A 24,673-nucleotide genomic window follows, 5' to 3' on the forward strand; every position below is an offset into this window, starting at 1 on the left:
TGTTTAAAAGTCACAATTCAAATGCAATGTCAAGGACATGAAAATGTCAAGGACTTCACAAAAATGCTAATCAGTACCAGACATGGCACACCACCTGAGAGGTTCAGTAGCCTGATAGACCTCCTCTCCCAAAGAGATCAAATCAAAATCAACTAGGACCCCCAAGGAGAATTGCACTCACTTTTCTGCCAGACACTCACTCTCTGTTTTGCTAAAAAATATCAAATCCACTATTATTTTTCATGTTCATAACACCTTCAAAACTCTCCTGTATGCCTAAAATCAGAGCCTCAAAAAGCAGTTGTATGCCCACAGCCAGATTACTTTATCCACAAAAAGTAGTCAGAAAATAGAAGCAACCCAAGTAAGCATCGAGGGATGAATAGAGAAAAGACAATGGACTGTCTTTTAAGGAAGGAACACCAGTCATTTGCTACAACACAGACAGATCCTGAAGGCTTTAAGCTAAGTAAAATAAGTCACTTCTGCAGGATGATTACTGCCCTGTTTTCTGAGGTGATTGTCAGAATTCGATCAGTACTACAGGAACATGGAATGAATAGAGGTTGTTAAAGATTTCTGGAAGGTAAGAACAGGAAATTAATATTTAATGGGGGCAGTGTTTCAACAGGGAAAGATTTAATAAAATAACTAGGAGAGATAGAAGAAATATCTGTTGGCAAAAATGCAACTGAATTATGTATCTAAAAATGGTAAGTTCTAGTAAGTGTGTTTCACCATGAGCTATAAGCCAAAGTCCTCCTTTATGAATGCCAAATCAAATGAATGAGGCAAAAGATGAACAAGGAGATCTCTGAGGGTCCACCATAATGGTAGGTAGATTCTTCAGTGTTTCGACTCCAGTCCTCCAGGCCTTATCAGCCTGCTCACTTCCTGTCTGGTTATTGTGAGACCATGACCCAAAAGCTCTACAAAGGTGAAAAAACTTGTTTGTGAGCTACAGGGGAGTGTATGAACTCCCACCTCCTTGCATCACATAATTGGATGACAAAGAGGTTCCTGAGATAAGAATGCTAACACTTGGCATAACTTGGGCCACTACACATCTCCCAAAGAACAAGTCTACTCACTGTTGCCCCTTTAGCTTTCTCATCTGCAATTGTCTTTGACTTTAAAATCAAAAAGAGACAGACTCATTGGTGGCTGCTGCCAATCATGGTGCCTGTATATTGCCCCTTGCCTAATAAGCACATCTCCCTTCTGGAGGATGGATGTTGACCCCTCATAAAATGGGTTGGTTGTTCTTTATTTTGTGCAGTTCTCTGAGGTAGTGTGCTACAAGCTGCAAGATCACACAGTAATTATACAGCTATCATATCATGAGATAGATAAGAAAAATTAAGGATTCTTCTGATAGATAAACCAATACAAAAGTTGTATTTGGCATTAGAGTCTTGTGAATGAATTGTTTCTTGCTGCAGATTCTTCCTATAGCTTATTCCTTTCTGCAACAAACTTGGGATTTACTTCCCATGGAACAATTACTCAGCACAATCTACCCCTCCTATCCCTGCCTCCCCTCCCCCGCTTTTGGAGTTTAGTCATTACACCCCCTAGCTATGTAAAACTTGTTCTCCATTAACAGGTCCTAGTTTACTGAGTACATTCCTTAGCTATATGTCAGACCTGTTTCCCACTATCAGGACCTTGTTCCCCTCTCCATTGTAATTGCAGAGATCTGCCTTCCTACAATTATCCTTATTGACAGGCATTTGGTCAATGTTTAGGGCCCGGCAAAAGCATCCCATCTAAGACATTCCCAGATATCCAAGGACACAGAATTGTTATATGCCCAAAGTTGTTGGTTCATAGTTGCCTAAGTAGACAGAAAAAATAGGTATGACCTAGTTTTAACTCACTGGCAGATAGAGAAGTAATAACCTAAACTAACATTTTTAAACTTCTTGTTTTATTAACTCAGTATTTTAGCTCAGAGATTTACTGCTTTTGTTTCCCATGAGAAGATAATGACAAAGGTAATCATCCCTTTCCTGAAGGCCTGGGCTGCCACTGAAGCCAGAGCATTGGAATACACCAGATTTTGCTTCTTATACAAATTAAACTTAGAACCACCCTTTGACCTACATCCTAAGAAATTGATGTTAACAATTGCTTCTAGAAGTTTTAATTTATTGCTCTGTGTGTCAATCTTATTTGCCTTGCTGACCCTGAGAAACTCAAGCCTCCCATTGTATTACAAAAAAAGAATTACTGTTGCAAACATATATAATATACCTGTACCTCCAAGAACTTGGAGGTGGGGGAGAACAATAAGAGAGAAAAAGAGCAAAAGAAGAATAAATGAAAATAGAGAGGATCAATTGTGTGTGAGTCAATTCCTTTTTTCCCTCAAATTTTAGTTCCTTCACTTATTTGTAGTTCCCATTTTTGAACACTGAGCAAAAATTTTAGAAGCTGGCCTTCTAAACTTTTTTATAGTAGTGTGCACTCTTCAACCAGTATCTATGGCATTTTCTTACCTGAGTTCTAGTGTGTTTGATTTTGATTTGAACTGGATCCTTCAGATTCTGGATAGTAATGTTCCCAATGCTACATGCCATCACATAACTCACTAGGACTTTTCTTTGTGATCCAATATCCTTTTAAAGAAATGAACAAATTGTGTGAATTAGTCCCAAGTACACACTTTCCTGCTCCAAAGTAAGCAAACTGTCAGCAACTTTTACACTTAAGATTTTCAGTTCTAGAACATCCTGTTTATAACTTCCAATTGCTGGCTTTCCTGAATAGTCTACATGATTTCCCTGATTATAATAAATACATTGCAGGAACAGCACAAATCAGGGCTATAAGGGAATGTTCATACTCCATTCTCCATCACTGCGAATGATGTCAGCCAATCGACAACTGAAGCAGTATGAACTTATAAATCATATGAACTCATTAAAAAGATGCGAAACAATTAGATAATTTCTCAACCCTAGAAAACAGGTAAAGTTATTTACGGTGTAAAAATTAAGAAGCAATTCATCATGCATGCCAATAGCCTGACACATTTACCAGCTTATACCTAAATGTAATTCTATAGGATTGAAGTTCCACCCAGAACTTCTGCCTTCTATGCTTTGGAACTCAACAGCAGTGCAGATTTCACACAGAAATTAGACCAGAGGCATCACTGATTCTGCACTGGCCAATGACTAGAGTACTAGCCTGCCTTCCTAACAACTTCTCTGGGTTTCTCTTCCATCTGGGGTTCTTGTCAAACCATGAATTTCTTTATACTGAAGTTTTTAAGTCAGTTGTATTAAAATTATTGCAAGATTTCTTAAGTTCCAAACATAATTCTAAAACACATCTTTTGATTCATTTTGTTTGTTAATACCAACAGAGTTGACTTGCATTGGGGATAACCATTGCTTATTGAAAATGTTCCTATCTTATCTAATATAAGAGAAGAATACCACAGAATCTTCACTATTTGTTTTGTTTTTATTTTTTGTAAGTTCACTTTAAAAAATACAAAAATGTACTACTGTACAAGTTCACTATATATACATATATGAAAGGAACATTAATGGAGCCAAAAATAATAGGAAAGACAAGACTCCAATTAGACATTTTACACCACCAAGTGAAGACCTCAAGTGCCAGGAACTGGGTCTTTAGGCAAAGGGACCCCATGGAAACTCTAAGTCTCTTAGGCTATGGACAAATCTGATTGTTCTCCAAAAAGTGATGGTAAGGTCATATTGCTAAAGACAACACACATCTCATAAAGCATGGAGAAGTCAAGCTGGTTCCTAACTCAAACTTGTATAAAAGACTGAGGTCCATTTATGCTATACACAAATATTTTACAAAGCCTATTCCTAAAGCATTTGTAGACAACATATTTAAGTTTTAAAATTAGTGCTCACCATATTCATCCCCCTTGTCATCTGTCTATCCATCATCTATCTACCTACCTATATCTATCTCTCATATATCTATCATCTATCATCTATCTATGAATCTATCTCTTTCATTCTATGACTATCTTTTTATGTCTGTCCCTCTCCTCTTTTATGCTGTCCCCCAAGTTCTGGGATTATAGGAGTGTGGCAAGAGGCTCAGCAATTTCCTTCTCCTATAACTGAGTGATTCATAGTGTGACCCTATGAGAAACATCCCCATGAGCCTGAGACTCACAATGCTCTCCTACACAGGGTGCACAGCTAGACAAACACTGCTATCTTGAGTTTAACTGGTAAGTCTTCTTCTGAGGAACGAATCTAGCAAATGCTCTAAATGGGGCTATCCTCATCAAGGCAGCCAAGTGTCACTTGTGTTTTCTGGCAGTGGATCCTCTAGTATCTGAGCTGCTGCCAATAAAAATGATAATATGTGCTCAGCACAATGCCACCCTACTCTGCGGATATGAGAATGCCAAAGGTCATTTGAAATACTAATGGGAAAAATGATTAAAGCCAGGAATGCTACCCATTATTTAAAAGGTGCTTCCTGCTGAGTTAAAAAAAAATCCTTTCCTCTGATGCACAAATGCTTTAACTCTAAAGGCCTTGGGGGCTGGAGAACAAAAGAATTAACAAATAATAAATAGTAGTGTCATAACTAACTCAATTTCTCATTAAGTAACACAAGTCTTAGCCTGATAATTTGTTTTAAAAACTCAAGTAAGTAATTACTGTTAAAAGAGGTATTATTAGAAATAAATATCTGAACATTTACGTTATATTTTTAATTTTGAAAACAGTAGATTCATTTTTCTTTGCACCTGCTCACGTATTTCAAAGAAATCTGAACGTTTTAGCCTTTGAGCAAAGATCCTTCTTTAGAAATTGAAAAATAAACTGACGTGTTCTCACCTGGAAAAGTCCAGTTTTGTTGAAGAAAGTAAACTGTGCTCTTCTGACTAACGCAGAGTCTTCTTGACTTAAATTCTCCAGCAAGTTTGGGGGTAAAATCACAGATGCCAGTGGATCTGTCTGTCCATTCTCAAAATCCATCTGCCACATACAAACATATTGGCAGAAAAGGCATCATGAAGACAATGGTAAGGGTCCCCAGGCTGAGTTAAATGAGAGAACATCTGGAAGAACCACATAAGCCAGAACCAGGGTTGTCCTTGACCTCTACAGACGTTTAGAATTCTGGGATAAATCCCTCACGATCAGGCAGAGATCACATTAGGGGTTCGCAAAAGAATACCTTGATCATAAAGCACATTGACAATTCTAGAGATTGATTAATATTTTCATCTTTGAGTGTGGGACGTAGAGGTGTCAGATTTTGACATTTCCTCCATACACTTCATGAGAAAGCAGTGACTATGGGCATAGACTAACTTGTCTAACAGCAGAAGTTAGTTTTCTCTGCAAAAAGTCAACATCTGTTTCTGTTTTGTTTTGACATCATAGCTTTCATTTGAAATGAGATAGGCAGAGTGACACACTTTGAGTGGAGGAATTACACAGTAAATCTCAGCCTTGACTGACAACCCTCTGGTTGCTTTATGGCCTATAGACTGAAAAAACAGCCAGCACTATGAACACCCTCAGATACCATCTTTTCGTGAAAAAATAACTCAGGCCATAGAGGTTCCCTATACTTAGTATGAACCTGGGACCAATGGAGCTTGAACAGTTTAAATATGAAAACCCCTAATACCCCCCACCACAGCCCCTAATCTAGAGAGAACAAAAGTCTGGTTTGTATCTTAAGATTACACATTTTCTATGTTCATGGCAATCTATCTTGAGAGACAATAATAATAATAATAATAATAATAATAATAATAATAATAATAATAATAATAATAGCAATAATAAAAAAATCAATACTCCATGGATACTTTCCTAGGTCAGGAACAGTGCTATATCATTGTGTTTGTTCTGTTTGCTAACAGTGCCAGGACCATAACAGAAACTTGAAGATTACCGGATGAAATGTGACATTAATATATCCAAGAGGGTTAATAGAGCCCCAAATTACTTGTTCATCCTGGTCTGCTGCCTGCCACTGCCAAACCTCTACATTGTGGATTTGTACCACATGATTCTCAGATCATCAGCATCACCAGCAACTGAGCACTTGATTAACCTGGACATGGCAGAGCCCTATAAAAAATCATCATCTCAGAGGCCCTGATGGCAAGGCTCAGAATTGCTCTTAACATGTCTTCCCTGGGATACTGGAGTCCATTTTTAGAAGCAGTGGCAAGGGAGACAGCTTCTCCCTTGTCTCTTCCCACCTGAAGTTCTTTAGTAAGACTTTTCTCTCTTTATACTGGTTCTCAAACCATATTTCTAATATGGTGGTCTCTACCCATGTACCAACATTTCAGTTTATCTCCTCTCCTTTAGAAGGTGTCATTCATCATGTAGGCTATAAATCGTATGCTGTCTGTGATTCTACTTTTCCTCTGTATGCTGATGTCATTTTAGCCAATGTTCAGATCTGTCTAAGATCTCTTGGATCAAGACTTCCTTGAGGTATCTAATATTAAAGAACCAGTAAGTTTGTTCTCTGTGTCATTAGTTAAAATGAAAACAAGCATGGGTTTGTTACCTGGAAATAGGTTTCATTATTGCTTGGAAGGCCAATGCTAAAATTTGAAGGTGCATCTGTCCCTGGCATCAAAGATGAAACTCCAAGAGCCAAATTCTGTGTAGCAATATTCACATGTGGTGTGCTATTCAGGTCTATTTTGAAGGCTAGCTCATCAATTGTTTTTAAAGCTCTAAAGAAAAGAAAATTTCATCACTGTTAATTATACTGTGTTTTAGGTACTTGCCGCATAATAAAATACTAATAAATTATCTTTAGCTCTCTTATCTTAGAACACACAGCCATAAAACCATCCCAAACTCCAGTACTAGCTACTAAAACACAGAATCCCAATAACTGCTTCTGCCTACACAGGAAGTACACCCTCTTAAACAAAAATCAGCAACTAAATCATCAGAACTTTTGTTGTCCTCTCATATTGTTTGAGAAGCCAGAAGATAGTGTAAAAGTGTTTAGAGTTAATGTGATAGAGGTAAAATAACTTAGAAAATATGTTTAACAAATACATTTTATCAAAGAAGAATTATTTAAAGAAAGGAAATAGAAGAAATTAAAGACCCTACTATCAAGGGGGATAATAAAATACAAAGTAATGTAGTCTTACCTACCCTAAGCATTCTGTTTTGTTTTGATTTGATTTTTGAAACAGGGTTTCCCTGAATAACTTTGGACCCTGTCCTGGAACTCTCTGTATAAATCAGGCTGGATCAATCTCAGAGATCTGCCTGCCTCTGCCTCCTGAGTGCTATGGTTAAGAGTGTGTGCTTCCATACAGCTAGCATTTTCATTTTAGAAGTTCACATAGCTGTGACAATGTATAGAACATCCCATAGAATGACAAGTGGCCAAGTTATAATAACCCTGGCTAACCAAAGTTTTAGAATAAAAAATATATTGTGATGTACCAGGGTATGCTTTAGTTGGGGGTGAGAGGAGAGTGGTATTTATATATGCTGCCCAATAAAAACTCTAATTGCTTTGTAAACTATAATTTTGAAATAATTAGAGAGCTTTAAAGTTGATGTTGTCAATGACCTTGGGAAATATCTATGCATCTTCTAGAGTTGTGATTTATGGAGTCTGGGTACAAAGTATTCAGAGAGGGAGCAGAGCTGTCATCACGACACACGAGTGCAATTTAAGTCTCAATTATACTTACTCAGAAGATGACTCAAGCAAATCACTATCCGAACTGCTTAAGATGTTAGAAAATATATTCATGAGAGTGGAGCCAAGTGCTATATCAATATTTTCTTCTTTGTTCACGATCCTTTTGACCTGTTCTACAATGCTATTAATGTTGGCTGAGGATAGGTTCTGCCCATCACCAGTTAAATCTAATATCTCATTAGCCACTTCATTTGATTGTCCTAGAAGGAGGGAAAACAACATCAAGTTTGTCTGGGTGTTTTGGACATTTGTAGGAAAAGACAGTGTGAACAGTTTACTATACAACTGCAAGAAGTAGGGTTTCCATACAAACCCCATACCCACCTTTATAAGGTAATGTATCTTTACCCAAAATGACAAATTTCTTAATTATGATACAAGTATTTTGAGGGAGCAGTGTTCCCTTGAAATCACAAAGTACATGTTTTCTACTAAAAAATAATGCAGAAATATGAAAAACATTGACAGAAATGGCAATTTACATATTACTTTTAAACCCTCTATATGATTTTCTTACCATTTTTACTTCCTTGGGTTATAAATATGACAGAAATTAAAAAAGCAGAAGAATGTATTTGCTACCTAAATTATGTGAGATTTATTTGCCTGAGTTTTAATATTATAATAATATCACACAACAGAACATCATCCCTGCAAAGAATGAAAACCTTGATGTTGAGGTCATTTCACTTTGTCTTTGGGAATGGAAGACAAATGGTACTCACTTGAACAGTTGGAGGTATCAATGGGGCCCCAGAAGGTCGATGTTGCATTAGAAAGGCTACAAGACAACCGAATGACATTTAAATGTATGGCACCAATGAAATTATAGGGAACAAAACTTCAGGATTTGCCTTGATATCCAGCTAGACACCTTTTTAAAAGAATACTGAAAATGATGTTAAAATGAAATTATGTTATTGGAAAATCAGTCAGTAGCTTGAACTCTTGAAGGAACACATAAGCTACATCCTGCATCCTGACCTTGTGTACACAGTAAAGTGCCTCTTTAAGGACTTTACTGGAAAATTCACATTTTGATTTCACATACCTTTGGAAAGCAGATTTCAATCCAGGTTTATGAAAGAGGAAATGCGTTTTAGAGAAGCCAAGGAATTTTCCCAAGAACTTGAGCCAGGAAGAGGTAGGGCCACATTTCAAACTGGAGTGCATAAATCTTGAAGCACTTGTCTTTTGCCCCCACCAAGTGTCAAACTGCCCTTGATGTGGACTGATGACTCACATTTAAGCACTTTCTGTTCCTGAATTCCTTCCCAAAGAACTAACTGGGCCCCAGTAGAGAAATCCTGTGTCTTGGCAATCTATGTCAACAGGCTGCCCAACCTGTATCTGGTCTTTATTCCCCCTTTATCAATCTCTCTTCCCCAAATGGGTAAGAAGTTATAAAAATTTAGGTGCATGCCCCCATATCCTTTGCTTTGGAGCCATACTGGTTTCTAACTTCCTCAATCTCCCGGACAGAGTGCAATTAACATTGCTCAGAGCTAAACAGCCCCGTGGGTAATATTCTTTCCTCATCTATAATAACCCATGAGTGTGTGATTCCTACCCAAATTCTCAAATCAGCACAAGGAAAAAGTACTGCTGTGACATATATAATGAGGTTGTACATGTGGCTTACAAATAAAAGAAAAAAATTACCATGTCCGTGTCACAAAAAAGCCAGGCTTGTTTGGGCATGGATGTTTGTAGACAGAAGGTGAGGTGGCTGGCCAGCTAAAGCCCTCTGGATCCTCCAACCCATTACACATACCTAGGAGAAAATAGAAGTCAACATGAGACAGACTAAACCTTAATTTTCTGAAGTTAAAGCTGTAGGACTTAAACCAATGATGGCCAATTTAGTAGAATAATATATTCTACAAAAATATCAGTGTTTTATATTTAGATTTTCTTAAATTAGGAAAATAAACATATTTCAGATAAAAATTATTATATCTTACAAAGCCATCTTAAAAGAACATAATGTAATAATAATATATATATATGATTGTTCATGTAAATGATTGAGATATTAGGAAACAAGTTTCATTCAGAGAATAAACATGATAGGGATTGAGAAAACACCTAAAAATTTCAAAATCTGTTTAAAACTCAGGGTGGGAAGTTGGTCAAACTGTGCATGAATAGTTTCATTGCTGAGTTGTTAGCAAATTTTATGGAACATTTTCTAGCTGTTCTCATAGTGTACACTCTCCACAAGCTTACTGGAAAAGAAAAAAGGGAAAGAAAAACCAAGGAAGTTCCCCCCAAAACAGCCCTACCTTTCTTAGCTCCTGCTTTCATTCTCCAAATGTTCCACTTTCTACGTGAAAACACTCTAGCTAATTGATTGGGATGGCAAAAACTATTCAGATTTTATGTTTTGAAAATGTCAAAGTCACAGCAAGGTAGAAACAACTACAACAAAAACTTTCTGAGTACTGAAAAAGCAGTGAGCTTCTGGTCTTTCTGAGAACCAGTACCATAAGCCCCAACTGAAAATTCAAATGACTTTTCTAACCTACTCTTTGAATTTGGGAGATTTTAAGCTTTCATTTTCAAATGTCACAGACCTTTCTTTATAGAATCACTAAAGAAACAACATAAAATAATAGCAAATAATGAGTATAAAGTAATATTCATGTATGCACAAAAGGCAGTCTTAAGATTTCCTAGCCTTTGAGAGCAGATGGGGTTAGTTCCTTGGGGTTGTATAGTCAGATCTTCCTGCCATTCATCACACTGCTTCTTGTGTATGACATAGGAGCTCTTGCTCCTCTCTAGAAACCCTGATTGTGAGGAGGCAAATACTTTGCAAAGCCCCAGAAACTGTTGAGTAGGAATCCTCACTACTGTGGTTGTTATTTACACTTGTCCACCTCTCTGAGGGTCTCCCTAACTCTGCATGTTGACACAGTAGATAGAGGTGAACAGGTGCTCAGAGAAGTGGGCATTCACACTTGGGTCTGATCTTGGCTGTTTGCATGGGGTCAAGAACACCCACATTCCCACTTCCCACTTCAGTTTCCTTAGTGTACTTGAGGCAAAGCAGCTAAATCTTTTGTCCCGATTCCTACAAAAGTTCCGAATTTGACTCTGACTTTATTCATAGAATAACATCAAAGCAATTAATTTTTTGTGCACAGTTTTAAACATTTGATGGTAAAAATATCTCCATTAAGATGCATCCATTTAGCCAGGCTGTGATGACACACACCTTTAACTCCAGCACTGGTCTACAAAGTGAGTTCCAGGACAGACTCCAAAGCTACACAGAAATGCTATCTGGGGGCAAAAAAAAAAAAAAAAAAAGATGGATCCATTCAATCCACTTGTTGATTCATTCAACAATTACAATTACTCAAGTGGTGGTGGCTGAGCATTTAAAAAAAAAAAAAAGATGTCATCTCATGCTAAAGATCAAACTACATGAAGACAATATGCATATGAATGCAGAAAATAACAATGGAAGACTATAACTCTTCTGGGGTATGTGAAGCACAAGGTATCTGAACAACATGAGGCAGAGGCTCAGTGATGGTGGTGTGTATTACATAAGGTGATGTCAGGAAAGGCCTTAAAGAAGACATGGCCTTGTAGCTATCACTAAAGATATGTAGGTGAAGGTGAGTGGGTAGTTATGACAGAGGGTATGCACACATCTAGCTATGAGACAGCATGGGAACTTGGGAAAATACAGGAATCATGGGAGCTCAAGACAGGGAAGGTGTGTTGCTGAGAATTGATTTTCACTTCAAGAACCCTGATTTATTCCTGTTACATCATTAATAGGCAAAGAACATAGTAAACAGAAATGGTTTATGATAAGGAACATTCTTCATGAGTAACTTCATGAGAGTCCTAGTAAATGCATATCTGCATTTTATAATTCTGTAAGTAGAAGTCAGTGATGGTCAGTGTTTTGCCTCTTTTAGGATGAGAAAGGACAAATATAAACTGCCTGCCTCCTTCATTCCCTTAGATTCAGAGGTGTTGAACTGATTATTATACAGTGTTACACATTTTTAACAATCTGTCATATAACAAATTTCAGAACTAAAATACACTTTACACAGACAAACAACAAAATAATATTTGGGCTGTTACATGCTTAACTCTGAAAAAATAAATCACACATATGAACTCACATACCTAGCTGCTTCACATTGACTGTGTACAGTCTCAGGCCATCCTCTAGTGATGCGTTGTTTCTTAAAAGTTTCTGTTTGATCATTTCTCCATCCAGGTTGGCATTATTGGTGGCATTGTAGATTAGAAGAGCCCACAGCACCAACCTAGAAAAGGATGTCAGACAGTACTGTTATCTGGGTGTTGCTTTCTGACTGGTTGCTTTTGGCTGGGAGAAATAGAACATGGCTGCCATGACACCTTGAGATTGAAAAGATCAGCCAAAGAATCTTGGCATTTATCTGTGGTACAAATTACAACATTCACTCCACTTCACCTGGAATAGATTTGTGTAACATAGTTCTTTCGATTTTTTATCATAGCACCCACCTTTTCCCAGAAATATTTATATAGTATCAACAGTTCATATGTTATAACATCCACTCAAAGGGGACATAGTATAATTAATTCTCTTTTGTTTCTTTAGAGGCAAAACTTAATATTTCAAAGAAAATTGTTGAATTGCATATTGGGCTCCTGAAGCTGTCGTGTGTTATTATTTATAATTATGATGCATGTCCTGCCAATGGAGCTTTTATAAGTACTTTGTATGGTGAAAATTTGTAAAATAAATACTCAAGATATTCCCAGTTTGGCTAGTAAAATTATTTTAGAATGTGTGACCCTGAAAATACCTTTATGGGAAGCAAAGATGTATATTTTAAAACCCTTGTTAAAACTTACAGCTGAGCCATAATCACAGTTTTAATCAATATAAAATTTAAAGGCAATTCAGTATTGAGGCAGAGGTACATAATGCCATTTTGTGAGGCAAAAGGAGATTTATTTTTTGCTCCTTATGTGAGAGTGCTGCAGACATCAAACTATCATCCACATTGGTTGTTATTCATGTGCCAAAGAGAAGTGGAGGCATGTAACCTCAAAGAATAGAAAATGGCACATTCTACTTATGAAATTTTGTCAGTAAGAATAAAAGTAAATGCAACGCTAGCACATTTGTGCTGCTAAAAAACAAGGAACAAGTTAAGTATTTGTTATTCAAGGTTAGGTGACATAGCTGGATTTTACCCCCTTAGTAGCTGGCCAACTCAAGGACAAAGTGTGCTCTCCTAATTGACGTTGAAAAAACATTTTACCTCTAAAATGATCTGCTGCTTAACACCCATACATATGCTGTATTTCAGGATGAGGCAAGTATAGATCCAAACATATGGTGCATGGTGAACCCTTAATCACTTTCTAAATGCACGTGCTGAGGTATCCTCCAATTAAATGGCTGTTGGAAGAAAATCTTTGCCATTCTGGTTCCTGAGAATCCACAGTCACATCCGGGACAACATCAGCACAAAATATCGCAGGTGTACTCGGTAAACAAACTCAAGTATTCAAGACGGAGCCTGTATCTTCACAAGCCTCACCGTTGTTATTTTTCTTTCCCAACTGAAAACAGAAAAACTACCCTATGGTTCTACAATGGTCAAGATCTATCTCTTGTTGTCAATGGCATTCATCATTGGTTTAAGCCAACCCCTCTGTGGTTTCATATTCCCTGCCTGTCTAGACAGTGGAGTACATCAGCATTATCTGACACTTAAGCTGCAAGACTGAATTGAAAGCAAGAGTTTAGGGGAAAAGAATGGATGTAAAACTAGTAGATTGTGGCCTGAAGGTAAACTAGAAGGGAGGCTATAAAGCCTTGTCCATGAGTATAAAAGTAGACAGAATAGATTTTAAAAAGAGGGGGAAGCTATATTTAAAAAGACAATGCTGAGAATTTATAACAAAGAAAAAGTAAGTGGATTTTCCCATAAGGTAGATTGGTTCATTCTTCCCCTACTTTTTAGTGACACTATTCACTGGTTTGACATACCAGAAATTGAGATTTTATTTATTTAAATGTCTTTCAAACAAGAACTTGTGAGATGCTGGTATCCATCAACTGTGCCTGATTTTAGTGTTACCAGTAATATAATAACCTCCTGAGTAACTTGATGGGATGCTCAATACTGTTCTCGCTCCAAATTAGCTTTGTCCCAAATGCTAGATAAAGCACCCACAGAGGATCCTAGCTGCTGTTGGATGCATTGCTGAAGGCTCAACATGATGTAGTAGGAGGTGTGGGGAAGAACCATTTTCCTAGGAAGAGGAGAAAGTCTTGGCTCTTACTATCCTGAAGTATGTTACTCTGATTTCAGATCAATGATCTGAACATCCCTGAAGCAGACAGTGCAATCCCATTTATTGAATTTATATATAAATGATAAGGTGACAGGTTCAAGATCTGTTTTTCTAACATTTCAATATTAAATAGAAGGGGAAATTAATAATCAAGTTCTCTGGTAAACTCTCAAACACAATTTTATGTGTATCTTCTCAAAGTAGCAATAGTCTTCATGATTGCTTTCAATTCGTAAAAAAAAAAAATTTATATTTTGGAGTGTGTGCATGTGTGTGTGTGTGTGCTATGTTTTCCATAGAGCACCTGTGAAGGTCAGAAAACAACCTATGGGATTCCGTTTTCTCCTTCCACCATGTAGGTCCTGGGGATCAAACTCAGGTCATCAGGCTTGGCAGTAAGTAGCTTTACCTAAAGAGCCATTTAATCATGCAATGGCTACATTCCCATAACATCAAGTCAGTAAGTTAAAACCTAGTAATGTTTCTAAGAACACTAGTCTTTCAAATGATTTGTCAGAATTCTATGGAGAGACAATATGCAAGATAAGTATTCTTTTTCTCACTCAAAGAATTCATGGTTTTTCACCTTGCAGAAATTTGAAAAGCTGATCGTATATGCCCACTGGTTGGACATGCTGGGCATAGCCATTAATCATCTATATGTTAAGTCAGGGTTTTTCATTTGAAGCCCGCTTGCTCTCTTTCTACTTCAGACATGAGAAAACAGTGACATACATTAATGCTGAAGGAACAATGTGAATTTACCAAATAATTCAAAGGTTTTCTCTGACCATTGTTTCACTTTTTTTAATGAGCAAAAGAGAAAATACCACACTTTCCAGGTTTCCTCATTGTTACCTTTTATCATCATCCATGGTGTCTCTCTTGACTTTAATCCTGTCCCCTCCTGTGCTTTGATGAAAACTGTAAAGATAGACACGTGTATCTGTTATAAAGCACACCTACTGTGTCCAGTCACAGACAAACATATGTATCCCTTATCAGTCCTAGCCATTGTTCCAATCATAGACAGACATATGTATCCATTATCAATCCCATCCATTGTGTTCAGTTCTCAACAGCAAATCTGGAGAAGGTGAAATAAGGAGGCAGAATAGGTGCCCTAAAACAATTTTCTCAAGTATATATTCTGAGGTTGCTAGTCTGCAGAGCTAGATACCTACATTTGCACTCTTGTGAAGAGCCACGGTACATTTTAGTAGACCACAGACCCTAAGACACTGCAAGAAGGAACCTGATATCAGTTGTTAAGTGAGCTATCTCCTGGACTTATTGGACCTCTTTCTTAGATTATTACATCTCTGAGGCTTAAGTATCTATTGGTTTGTTGATGTCTTATTTTGTAGAGAAATCCGTCTCTAAAATATGGTGATATGCCTGAAGCATACTCAGTGTGATATATTAAAGAAAGAAAGCTAAACAATTTCTGTCTATAATTACCTTCTTTTACTTTTAATACATTGGGCGAATGGTCTATTGATTCAGTTATACATATAGAGCCATACACACAGGTGCTCAGATATAGTCAGAAAAATGAGTGGTAAATTAAAAACATTTCTGTTTTTCAGATAATCATTGCATTTACCTTATATTAACCACATATACAGTGTAGTTCCAATTTTGGAAGGTTGAATTGAGCTGGAAGACACAATGGAAAATGTTGAGTTTCTGTAATGTTTAAAAACGTTCTTTTCTGAATCAAGGTTGTCTCCCCTTCACACCATGAGCTGTCATTGGTTTAAAAAAAAAACCCTTGGGAAAATGCTGCAGAATCACAGGAGTGAAAGATAAAGGGAGGGTTGCTGGGCCAGAGAATACTACATTACCACCCCAACTCCACCCTCTTATTTATGAAGAAATGGGAATTTGGAGAGATGAAACAGCTTTTTCAGGATCATCTGCTAATCAACAACAGATCTAACACTGGAATTCAAGCCAGTGAGATGGGAAATATTGTCCTTTCCTCTGTAGCTAATAGGATACCAATCCCTCAATAAACACCTTCCTTAGTTTGGATTTAATAAGTAATAAGATGCATTCAAACATGTTTTGTAGTATTTGCCATCTCATAAGAACATCAGTGATAAGAAAAAGTATAAGCAGAAAAATATCTTTGATAAGTCTCGATGGTATTGGTACTATGCCAGTTTTGTGTAGTTAACAGTGGTGTGAGTCTCAATATGAATAAAAAATTTTCTGTGGTACAACTACACAAAATCCTATTACCTTTAACTCATGTCCCAAGACTTCTTTACATCCTATTTCATACACATCTTTACTCTTGTTGTAAACATTGCTAAAATACAATGTAAATTTCAGAAAATATTGGCAACATAATGATAATTATTTTCTGTGTACTTGGGTTGTATATACTGTATCTAAGTTTGGTACCCAGGGCAAAAAGCATTTAATATTTCTAAACTTTTCTTCTGGAGTTGGAATATTTACATGGATTTCACTGTTTTTTCAACTCTAATTCAAAATACTTGAGAGGTCTGTCAGAGTTTGAGTTTTCAGGTTAGGGGACTCCTGTAATGGGTGTTGGGGACATCACTCCTGCAGGCTGTTTTCAAGCACGTTCTTTGGGAGCTTGCATCACAAAAGGTAGCTAATGAAGTTTACCTTCCAATGACAATGGTGTTAAATGAAACACACAGGACAAGATGTGTTTTGTCTTTTTCTAATGCAAGCTACCCAGTTAGCGCTTATTTCTTAATTAGTAATACTAGCCATGAGTTCAAAATTCAAAGAAATAATTTAATAGTTAGAAACCATTCTGCCTATGAAAGCAAATAAAAAGAACACTGTGGAAAGAAAATGGGATGTAAGAAGGTATCCTTTGTCCACAGCTTGTTCTCTGTGTGGTCACTGAACACATATCCTGTTTTATTCCAAGGATAGTTTCAGCTTTGTATCCTGTGTTCAATTACATTTCTCCTCCTGTACATAAACACAAGACCTTGTTTCTTTCTAGTCATATACTTTTTAAAGTTTTCAGTTTTGCTTTTAATTATGTGTGTGTGTACGAGTCTATGTGGGAGATACGCACACTTGAGTGCACTACCCACAGAGACCAGAAGAGGGCATTAGATCCCTGGGAGCTAGAGCTGCAGGCAGGTGTGAGCCATCAAATATAGATGCTGGGAACTGAAATTGGATGGTCTGAAAGAGCAATATGCACTCTTAACAACTGAGCTGCTTTCCCAGCACCCTATTCATATGTTTATAGTGCATATATATTATTTGTGCAGTAATAAGATCTATGATTTCATTCATTGTCTTTACACTCTGTAAAGAAGTTAAAGTTGAAAGACCACCAGCAACACATCTGAAAGAGGGCTCATCTCCAAAATACATAAAGAACTCAAGAAACTAGTCACCCAAACACCAAATAACCCTATTAAAAATGGGATACAGAACTGAAGAAAGAATTCTCAATAGAAGAAATAAAAAGACTGGAAGACACTTGGGATAGGGCTCAACATCCTTAGCTATCAGGGAAATGCAAATCAAAACAGCTTTGAGATACCATCTTACTCCTGCCAGAATGGCTAAAATTAGAAACACCAATGACAACTTATGCTGGAGAGGATGTGGAGAAAGGGGAACATTCCTCCACTGCCGGTGCAAATTTGCCGGGAGCAAATTTGTAAAGCCATTTTGGAGAAAAGTATGGCAGTTCCTCAGGAAACTAAAGGACCCAGCAATTCCGCTCTTAGGCATATACCAAAATGATCCACATCCATGCACGAAAACATCTGTTCAACTATGTTCATAGCAGCATTATTTGTAATAGCAAAAACCTGGAAGCAACTTAGATACCCCACAACTGAAGAATGGATAAAGAAGATATGGCATATTTACACAATGGAATACTACTCAGCGGAAAAAAACCACAATGGAATCTTGAAATTCGCAGTCAAAGGATGGAATTTGAAGAAACTATTCTGAGTGAGGTACCCCAGTCACAAAAAGAGGAACATGGCATGTACTCACTCATAAATGGATTTTAGACATAGAGCAAAGGATCACCAGCCTATAATTCCTGCCCAGAGAAACTAGGCTACAAGGAGGATTCTAAGAGGTTCATACACTATCCCTCACAGAAGGGGAAAGGGACAATATCTCCTAAGCATATTGGATTTGGAAGGAGAGAGTGAGTGGAGAGGGAGCTAGGAGAAAGAGATGGAGAAGAGAGAAGAGCATGTGGGACTAGGAAGACTGAGAGAAAGAGAGAAAGAGAGAGATAACATAAAAGAGGGAGCCATTATAGGTTTGAAGAGAAAACCGACTCTAGAGAAATGTTCAGAGACCTACAAAGATAACCCCATCTAACAATCTGAGCAACAGTGGAAAGGCTACTTTAAATGCCCTTTTCTGATAATGAGATTGATGACTAACTTAACTACCATCATAGAGCCCTCATTTAGTAGCTGGTGGAAACAGAAACAGACACCCACAGCTAAACAGAGAGCCAAACTGGAATCCAGATGCATAGAGGGAGGAGTGATAAGAAAATGGGGACAAGACCAAATTACAGAAACCCACAGAGACAGCTGAACTGAATAAGGGGGAGCTAGTAGACCCCCAGACTGATAGATGGGAAGCCAGCTTTGAACCAATTCAGACACTTTGAACGTGTGCCTCTGTTAGAAGGCCTGGGAAGTCCAAGGGACCTCTGACAGTGGAACCAGAATATATCCCTGTTGCACAAAAGAACTTTGGGCGCACATTCTCCATGGAGGGATACTCCCTTGACCTAGAGGCAGGTGGGAGGGCTTAGTCTCTATTCCAAATGATTTGACAGATTTTGTTGATCCCTCCTGGAAGGCATCACCCTCCCTGTGGAGTGGGGGTGGGGAATGGAATGGGAGGGTGTTGGGGGTATATGGGAAGGAGGGAGGGATAAGGAACTGGGATTGATATGTAAAATAAGAAAAAAAAGAATGTATTTGTCTCAAAAGCTATGTATGCTTATGTGATATCATCTAAATAAAATGCATACCTCTAAAAAAATAAAAAGAAGTTAAAGTTGTTTTAAAGGAAGAATCGATGGAATAATGTTACTTACCCATTCTGCTACCTTGCTCTGCACCTTTACTTCAGGGTGATTAAGATCATTGTGAATCACAACAGATATTCTATACATTATCCCATCTGCACATGGGAAATAGGATTAATGTTTAATTACATTTTACATTCAGAACAAACAATGAAAATTCATAGTCACATCATTTCACACATGTCTGAAGACACAGAGGTACAAGAAGTTGGGCCAATTTTGATGTTAAAATTACTCTTGCAGCTACTTATAAGGAGCTATTGATTAGTTTACTCAGATATTTTTATTGCTTCTAAATTAATCACTCAGCTATGACAATTGTAATACTTGCAAGCTAGTATTTTTAATTCTATAGATTTCTGGTATCTAAATTCCATAAAATGATAGTTCTGCTGTGTGAAGCTTGATTTTGGTTTAAGAAATTATGCTTTCTTTTGTTTGTGGTTAAAGATAAATTCTTGTGGTTCAAGAATGTGAAATATTGATTCGAATCCTTGGCAAGATTGGTACTGGAAACGAACAGGCATTACACATCTCTAGTGAGCCTTTCCTCCTAACCGCTTTGCTTCTCCTCAGGGAAGCATGCACTTCTAAGTTGAAGAACTGGATGGAATTGGGCCAAATTTTTCCATTTAAATTTCTAAGTATAGCCCCTTACCAAAATAGAGAGGGGAAGGCTAATATACACATGTAGAATTTTAACTGGTTTAGTTCGCTTTATAAAGAAAGCCATATTCTGAAAATAAGTTTTTATTTTTTTTTTCTCTTAGTTTTCTATAAAGTAGTTGAACCTTTTTGCCCTCATGAAAAATGAACTCATCTGAAAGGTTTTGTTGGACTACAGGAGCTAACTGTGTGCCACATGGCATGTGACTCAAGGTAGCAAGTGAAAAAGAACTCTTTTAAAATTGAAGTTAAAGAGAAGGGGTAATTGATATCAATTATTGTTAGCCATATTTACCCATGCTTTTTAGGGAAGTGTTGAGTAAAAAGCATAAAATATCTAGAAATATATAATTAAGTAATGCTGAGGAGTACATTCAATGAAAATTTGAGGGAGGTAATACAAAATTATATGTAAAAATATGTCTTTGAGAAGTTCCAGGTATACCAAAAATGCATATCCCAGTATTATCTCGTATTATTTCTACCTTATCATATACAAATATGCAAAAACAGATTAAAAGACAAATGAGCTTAGTTTATACAGACAAGGTTATTTTAATGTCTAAAACTCCTTTTTGTTTCCTGATCTTGAATTTTCTATTTCTTCAAAACTTATTGTCAGTGGAAACTATTTAGACACATGTAAGAAAAAGATGATGATAACTTGAATTTTTAAAAAAAATCCTTCACTGTAGGTCTCCTCACATGAAATTATGGACCTGCTGAGGGACTTAGAGGATATTGAAGCTGCAGAGTATTCAAGCTGCAATGTCTCAGTATCATAGGATAGTCCATGAACAGTTGGGGATGTTTGTAGGCTTGTAGTGTTTTTAAAAGCTACCACTAGATGGAGCACAAATTATAAGTAATTATTTATTTCCCTCACTTGAAAATACTACAAAACAGTAAAAATATCAATATTTTAATATTGACATTTCTTAAATTTTATGGAAGCATCCAAATATTTAACCCCATTTCTTCTATTTTAAATGTTTCCTGTCCCGCTTTTTTCTTCAGTTCATTGTTTTCATAAAATGAAATATTCAATATCCAATTACCTTAATGCTTTTTAGGACTGCTTATGAAAATTACAACTAGATTAATACCTCAAGTAAACTAGTGTCTCATATTACAGATTCTTTTAAGTTATAAAGAATTAGCAAATAGTCTCTGCTTAGACACCATACAATTACAAACTTAGTTGAAAACTTAGTGGGATCTGCTTATTTATTTATGTGATACATAGGAAAGGAACCAAGGAATTAAAAAAAAAAAAGAAAAGAAAAGGAAAGAAAACATGAGTGTCTATTAGTGGGCTGGTGGCAGGGTTTTTTGTTGTTGTTGTTGTTGTTTTGTTTTTTGTTTGTTTGTTTGTTTTTTTATTTAACTTATTGTTACTGGGGAAAGATGCTTGAAAAACACTGATAAGCTCCCCTATGTTATGAGAGCAGCAAGTCAGCGCATCTAGATAAAATGACATTCTGGTATCAAAGACATCCACAATTTTTCACACATCCCTATAGACCAGAAGAATCTGATAGACCATACCAGGAAGCAGAGGAAGGAAGGAAGAACGAAGCAGAGTAAATAAGTATGTATATATCTACTTTTCTGTCAAGTCACTCTTCCAGCCATATAAAACTTCAAAGAGCTATTGCAGATATTGTATTAAACACTATTTCCTACTGTAGACCTCCAGTTAACCATCTAAGTTTCCAGAGTAATAAAAAATATTGTCTCCAAAGCTATGAAATACAGGATTGAGATGATTAAATTGAATGTATTTATTTGAAAAATGAATTAAAATCCAACTCACATGTTGTTTAGATTTCACACTATTCCTCCAAACTACAATGAGGCAATTATGCCAGTTGCAGTTATACAATGAATGGCAACCTGCAGGCCCTTACATGTCCAATTTCTTTACGACATCTGGCATGCCAATCTAATGACTGCTGGGCCCACAAAAAGTCCTGCAAGTGAATTTGTTAATGGACTACCTAAACACATCTGGGAAATTGGAAAAAACACTGCAATTTGCACTTGTGAGTTGAATTTTCAGAACAATAATGAGGACCACTAATTCCTTAGTTGGGTTGCTTGTACCTATGTCACACAAGTTCACTACTTATTAGGGTTGGTATTTGTTCAAGCACAGACAATCTCTTTAGGAATGGAAATTGTTATTCCAGGAGCACTTTGGAGAAGTTCAAGAAGATGGGCAAAGATTATTTGTGAAAACACTTAGACATCTATAACATTCTCAAATACCTGTGAAATGTTGCCTAAAAGATGATTCTCTTGGTATATGAGGTATGAGGTGCAAATTCTATTTAAAATAGTGAAAAGAGAGTCACAAAGAAAAATAATAACATTTCATGACAATTAGAACCAACTTGGTTGGTATTAGGCAGAATATGTGACCATCAAGCAATCTAGCTCTCTCTCTTCCTACATTGGTAGATTAATATTGATAAACCCAGTTTTCTGACAGTCCAGAGTTAAGAGGACCAGATAAATTAGACAGTAGAGTTGACACTTGTCACTATCTTTCTGACAATGGAAAAGTAGGATTTTCTAATATATCAGACAATACCCTGAGAATGTTTACTGTACCAATTTCTCAAAGAATAAGAAATCATTGATAGTATGTGAATGACATTAGAGGGTGAGGGACATGACATTAATGTGGTTTATATACAGAGAAAAAAATCATCTGAATTTACAAATGGAAAAACCTTATTTGAATATTTTTGTTTGTAATACTTTGTTACTTACTTTTTGGATAAGATAGTGAAAGGCTCAAGCTCTAAGCTCTGAGAAATCCAGTAGAATATAAGAGATACTTGTGGAAAACTGTGGCATTGCACATAATTTAGGTTTTCATTTCTGTAGTTATGGTTTCATTATATAATAGTAAAATCCCATGTGAATGTAGATAAAAAGAGAGTCAGTCATTGTATGAAAAGCACATGGCTCAAAAATATGATAAAAATTGCTAAATGATAAAAAATAATTGAAGCACAAAATTTTGAGATGATGTCCACCACACAGTGGCCTAATATTTTAATAGTTAAGATTATATGTTAATCTAATTAATATATAATTAACTGTTGAGTCATCTGAATTAGATTCTTATTTATTAATGTAGTAGAGATAAACCATTTTAACTGGCTCTATTATTTCCCTGCTTTGTTGAAATGCCAATGCAGCTTATGATGCAGAGATGGATGGCCTCAACAAGGCTCTCTTCAAGAGTGTTAGAAACTACAAGACTCAATGAATACAACCCCAATCTCCCAAGTGGAGGGCTCTGAAGTACCCATGTCAATGTTCTTGAACAGCAGAGGATGTGCCAGTTCTGAAGAGAGAACATCACAGAGGCTCTTTGTATGCATATACAAAGAGGAAAATAGTTAAAATTATAATATTCCCATCTGATGGCAGGAGTCCATGTGCAATATGCACTGGAAACTTATGCTATTGCTGCTTGCCCAGCATTTGTGTTGGAATCATAAATCTCTGTGGTGAAACTAACAGAATAACCATAAACACTTCCTTGAATCAATGTCTTTATAACCCTAATGAAACATATGTCTATGTTTCATGTAAAATATTCCATACTTCTAATGTAAATGTTCTTAAAAAACAAAACCAGTGAACTATGTGGGTTTATTTTTCCCTGGGTTTTGGGCCCCTGGTGATACATTACAGATGTTTACACTTACAAGCTACAGGACTGGATTTTGTAAAACTCCTTTGCTTCTAGTATTTCATATTTGAGAACACTACTGTGTTGAAGGCAATGGGGCAGTCACTTGATTGGCATGTGCCTTTATTACAAGAAACTGAAATCAACTAACTTCAAATTGCAAATGGCTATTATGCAATCCATATGTGAGGCAGAATTAAATAAAGAATTGAGCCATCTGGCTTTGCCTTTACTAGTTTCTTACAAGACATAACTGCCACAGTTGGACCTTTATGATTAGTACTAATAGAAAGACATAAATGGAGAAAAGGGGGAGAGAATGCTGGAATTACTTGAAATTTAATCATTTAAAAACTGCGGTTACAAGTGGAGCTCAGAGTTAGGGCCTGTGCCTAAGGTGTGGAACTCTGGATTCAAAACCAGTTACCTAACTGATAACATATCCTAACCAATGTCTCTCAAGAAGTGATAAAAAGTGCAAATTGTTACCATGGCCACTGATATAAACCACATAAGTGTTTAAACACAAAGTTAATTTCCACAAAAAATTAAATGCTGAGAATCAGATTCTGAAAAAGTACAACATCCTCTAAAATCCTGTTTTCACAGGCAGTACTCTTGGTACTGACCAGCCTGATACTCATTGGATTGCACAGAGAAATCCTGTTTCTCAAACAAACAGAAAAGTTTCTCAGTTGTTGTAATTAGACAAAACACCATTAAAAGGAAAGCACTTTTTTGTTCCCTCTCAGGGGTATCATAATGGAAATTAACTCTTTTCAATTAAATAAGTATCTTTTTCTTAAAACTTTCTTTGAAAGAAAATAACTCAAAGTGAAGGAAAAAAGTGCTCAGAGCTATTGGTTCAACTGGGACTCAAGACACAATGATGCTTGTTTCACCAGTCTTCAAATGTGCTAATGAACCAAGTGTTGCCAGTCACAGACCTTTGCTGGCACTGTCTGTATTTCCAGAATACAATTTTATATACTCTAAACATACTAAACATAGGATCTTACCAAATGAATCTTACCATTCTTTTGTTTACGGACTCTGTTAGTAACAGGGATATTAGTGGTGACAGTGAGTGGTGTAGTACTAGGAGGGCTTACAGTAACTGGTAATAAAGATGAGAAAGATGCAATTTTACAAGGAGCACA

The 24,673-nt window shown here is 36.6% G+C and overlaps 1 protein-coding gene across 2 annotated transcripts in view; it reads right to left on the reverse strand.

The window, feature by feature from the left end:
* Adgrg6 (adhesion G protein-coupled receptor G6) overlaps positions 1 to 24,673 on the reverse strand; it is a 108,023-nt gene that overhangs the window by 22,323 nt on the left and 61,027 nt on the right. Inside the window, exons 5-15 of one of the 2 annotated variants that reach the window (XM_051203278.1) lie at positions 24,547 to 24,630; positions 19,145 to 19,230; positions 15,659 to 15,711; positions 14,911 to 14,976; positions 11,878 to 12,020; positions 9,385 to 9,496; positions 8,448 to 8,503; positions 7,712 to 7,922; positions 6,553 to 6,724; positions 4,851 to 4,991; positions 2,502 to 2,621 (exon numbers count right to left, since the gene is read on the reverse strand). In XM_051203278.1, coding sequence (XP_051059235.1) covers positions 2,502 to 2,621; positions 4,851 to 4,991; positions 6,553 to 6,724; positions 7,712 to 7,922; positions 8,448 to 8,503; positions 9,385 to 9,496; positions 11,878 to 12,020; positions 14,911 to 14,976; positions 15,659 to 15,711; positions 19,145 to 19,230; positions 24,547 to 24,630 — 1,244 coding nt within the window. The remainder of the gene's footprint in view (positions 1 to 2,501; positions 2,622 to 4,850; positions 4,992 to 6,552; positions 6,725 to 7,711; positions 7,923 to 8,447; positions 8,504 to 9,384; positions 9,497 to 11,877; positions 12,021 to 14,910; positions 14,977 to 15,658; positions 15,712 to 19,144; positions 19,231 to 24,546; positions 24,631 to 24,673) is intronic. The other variant, XM_051203276.1, reaches the window with a different exon arrangement.

This window comes from Phodopus roborovskii, unplaced genomic scaffold (assembly GCF_943737965.1).
Source record: "Phodopus roborovskii unplaced genomic scaffold, PHOROB, whole genome shotgun sequence".
In the NCBI taxonomy this organism is placed as follows: domain Eukaryota; kingdom Metazoa; phylum Chordata; class Mammalia; order Rodentia; family Cricetidae; genus Phodopus; species Phodopus roborovskii.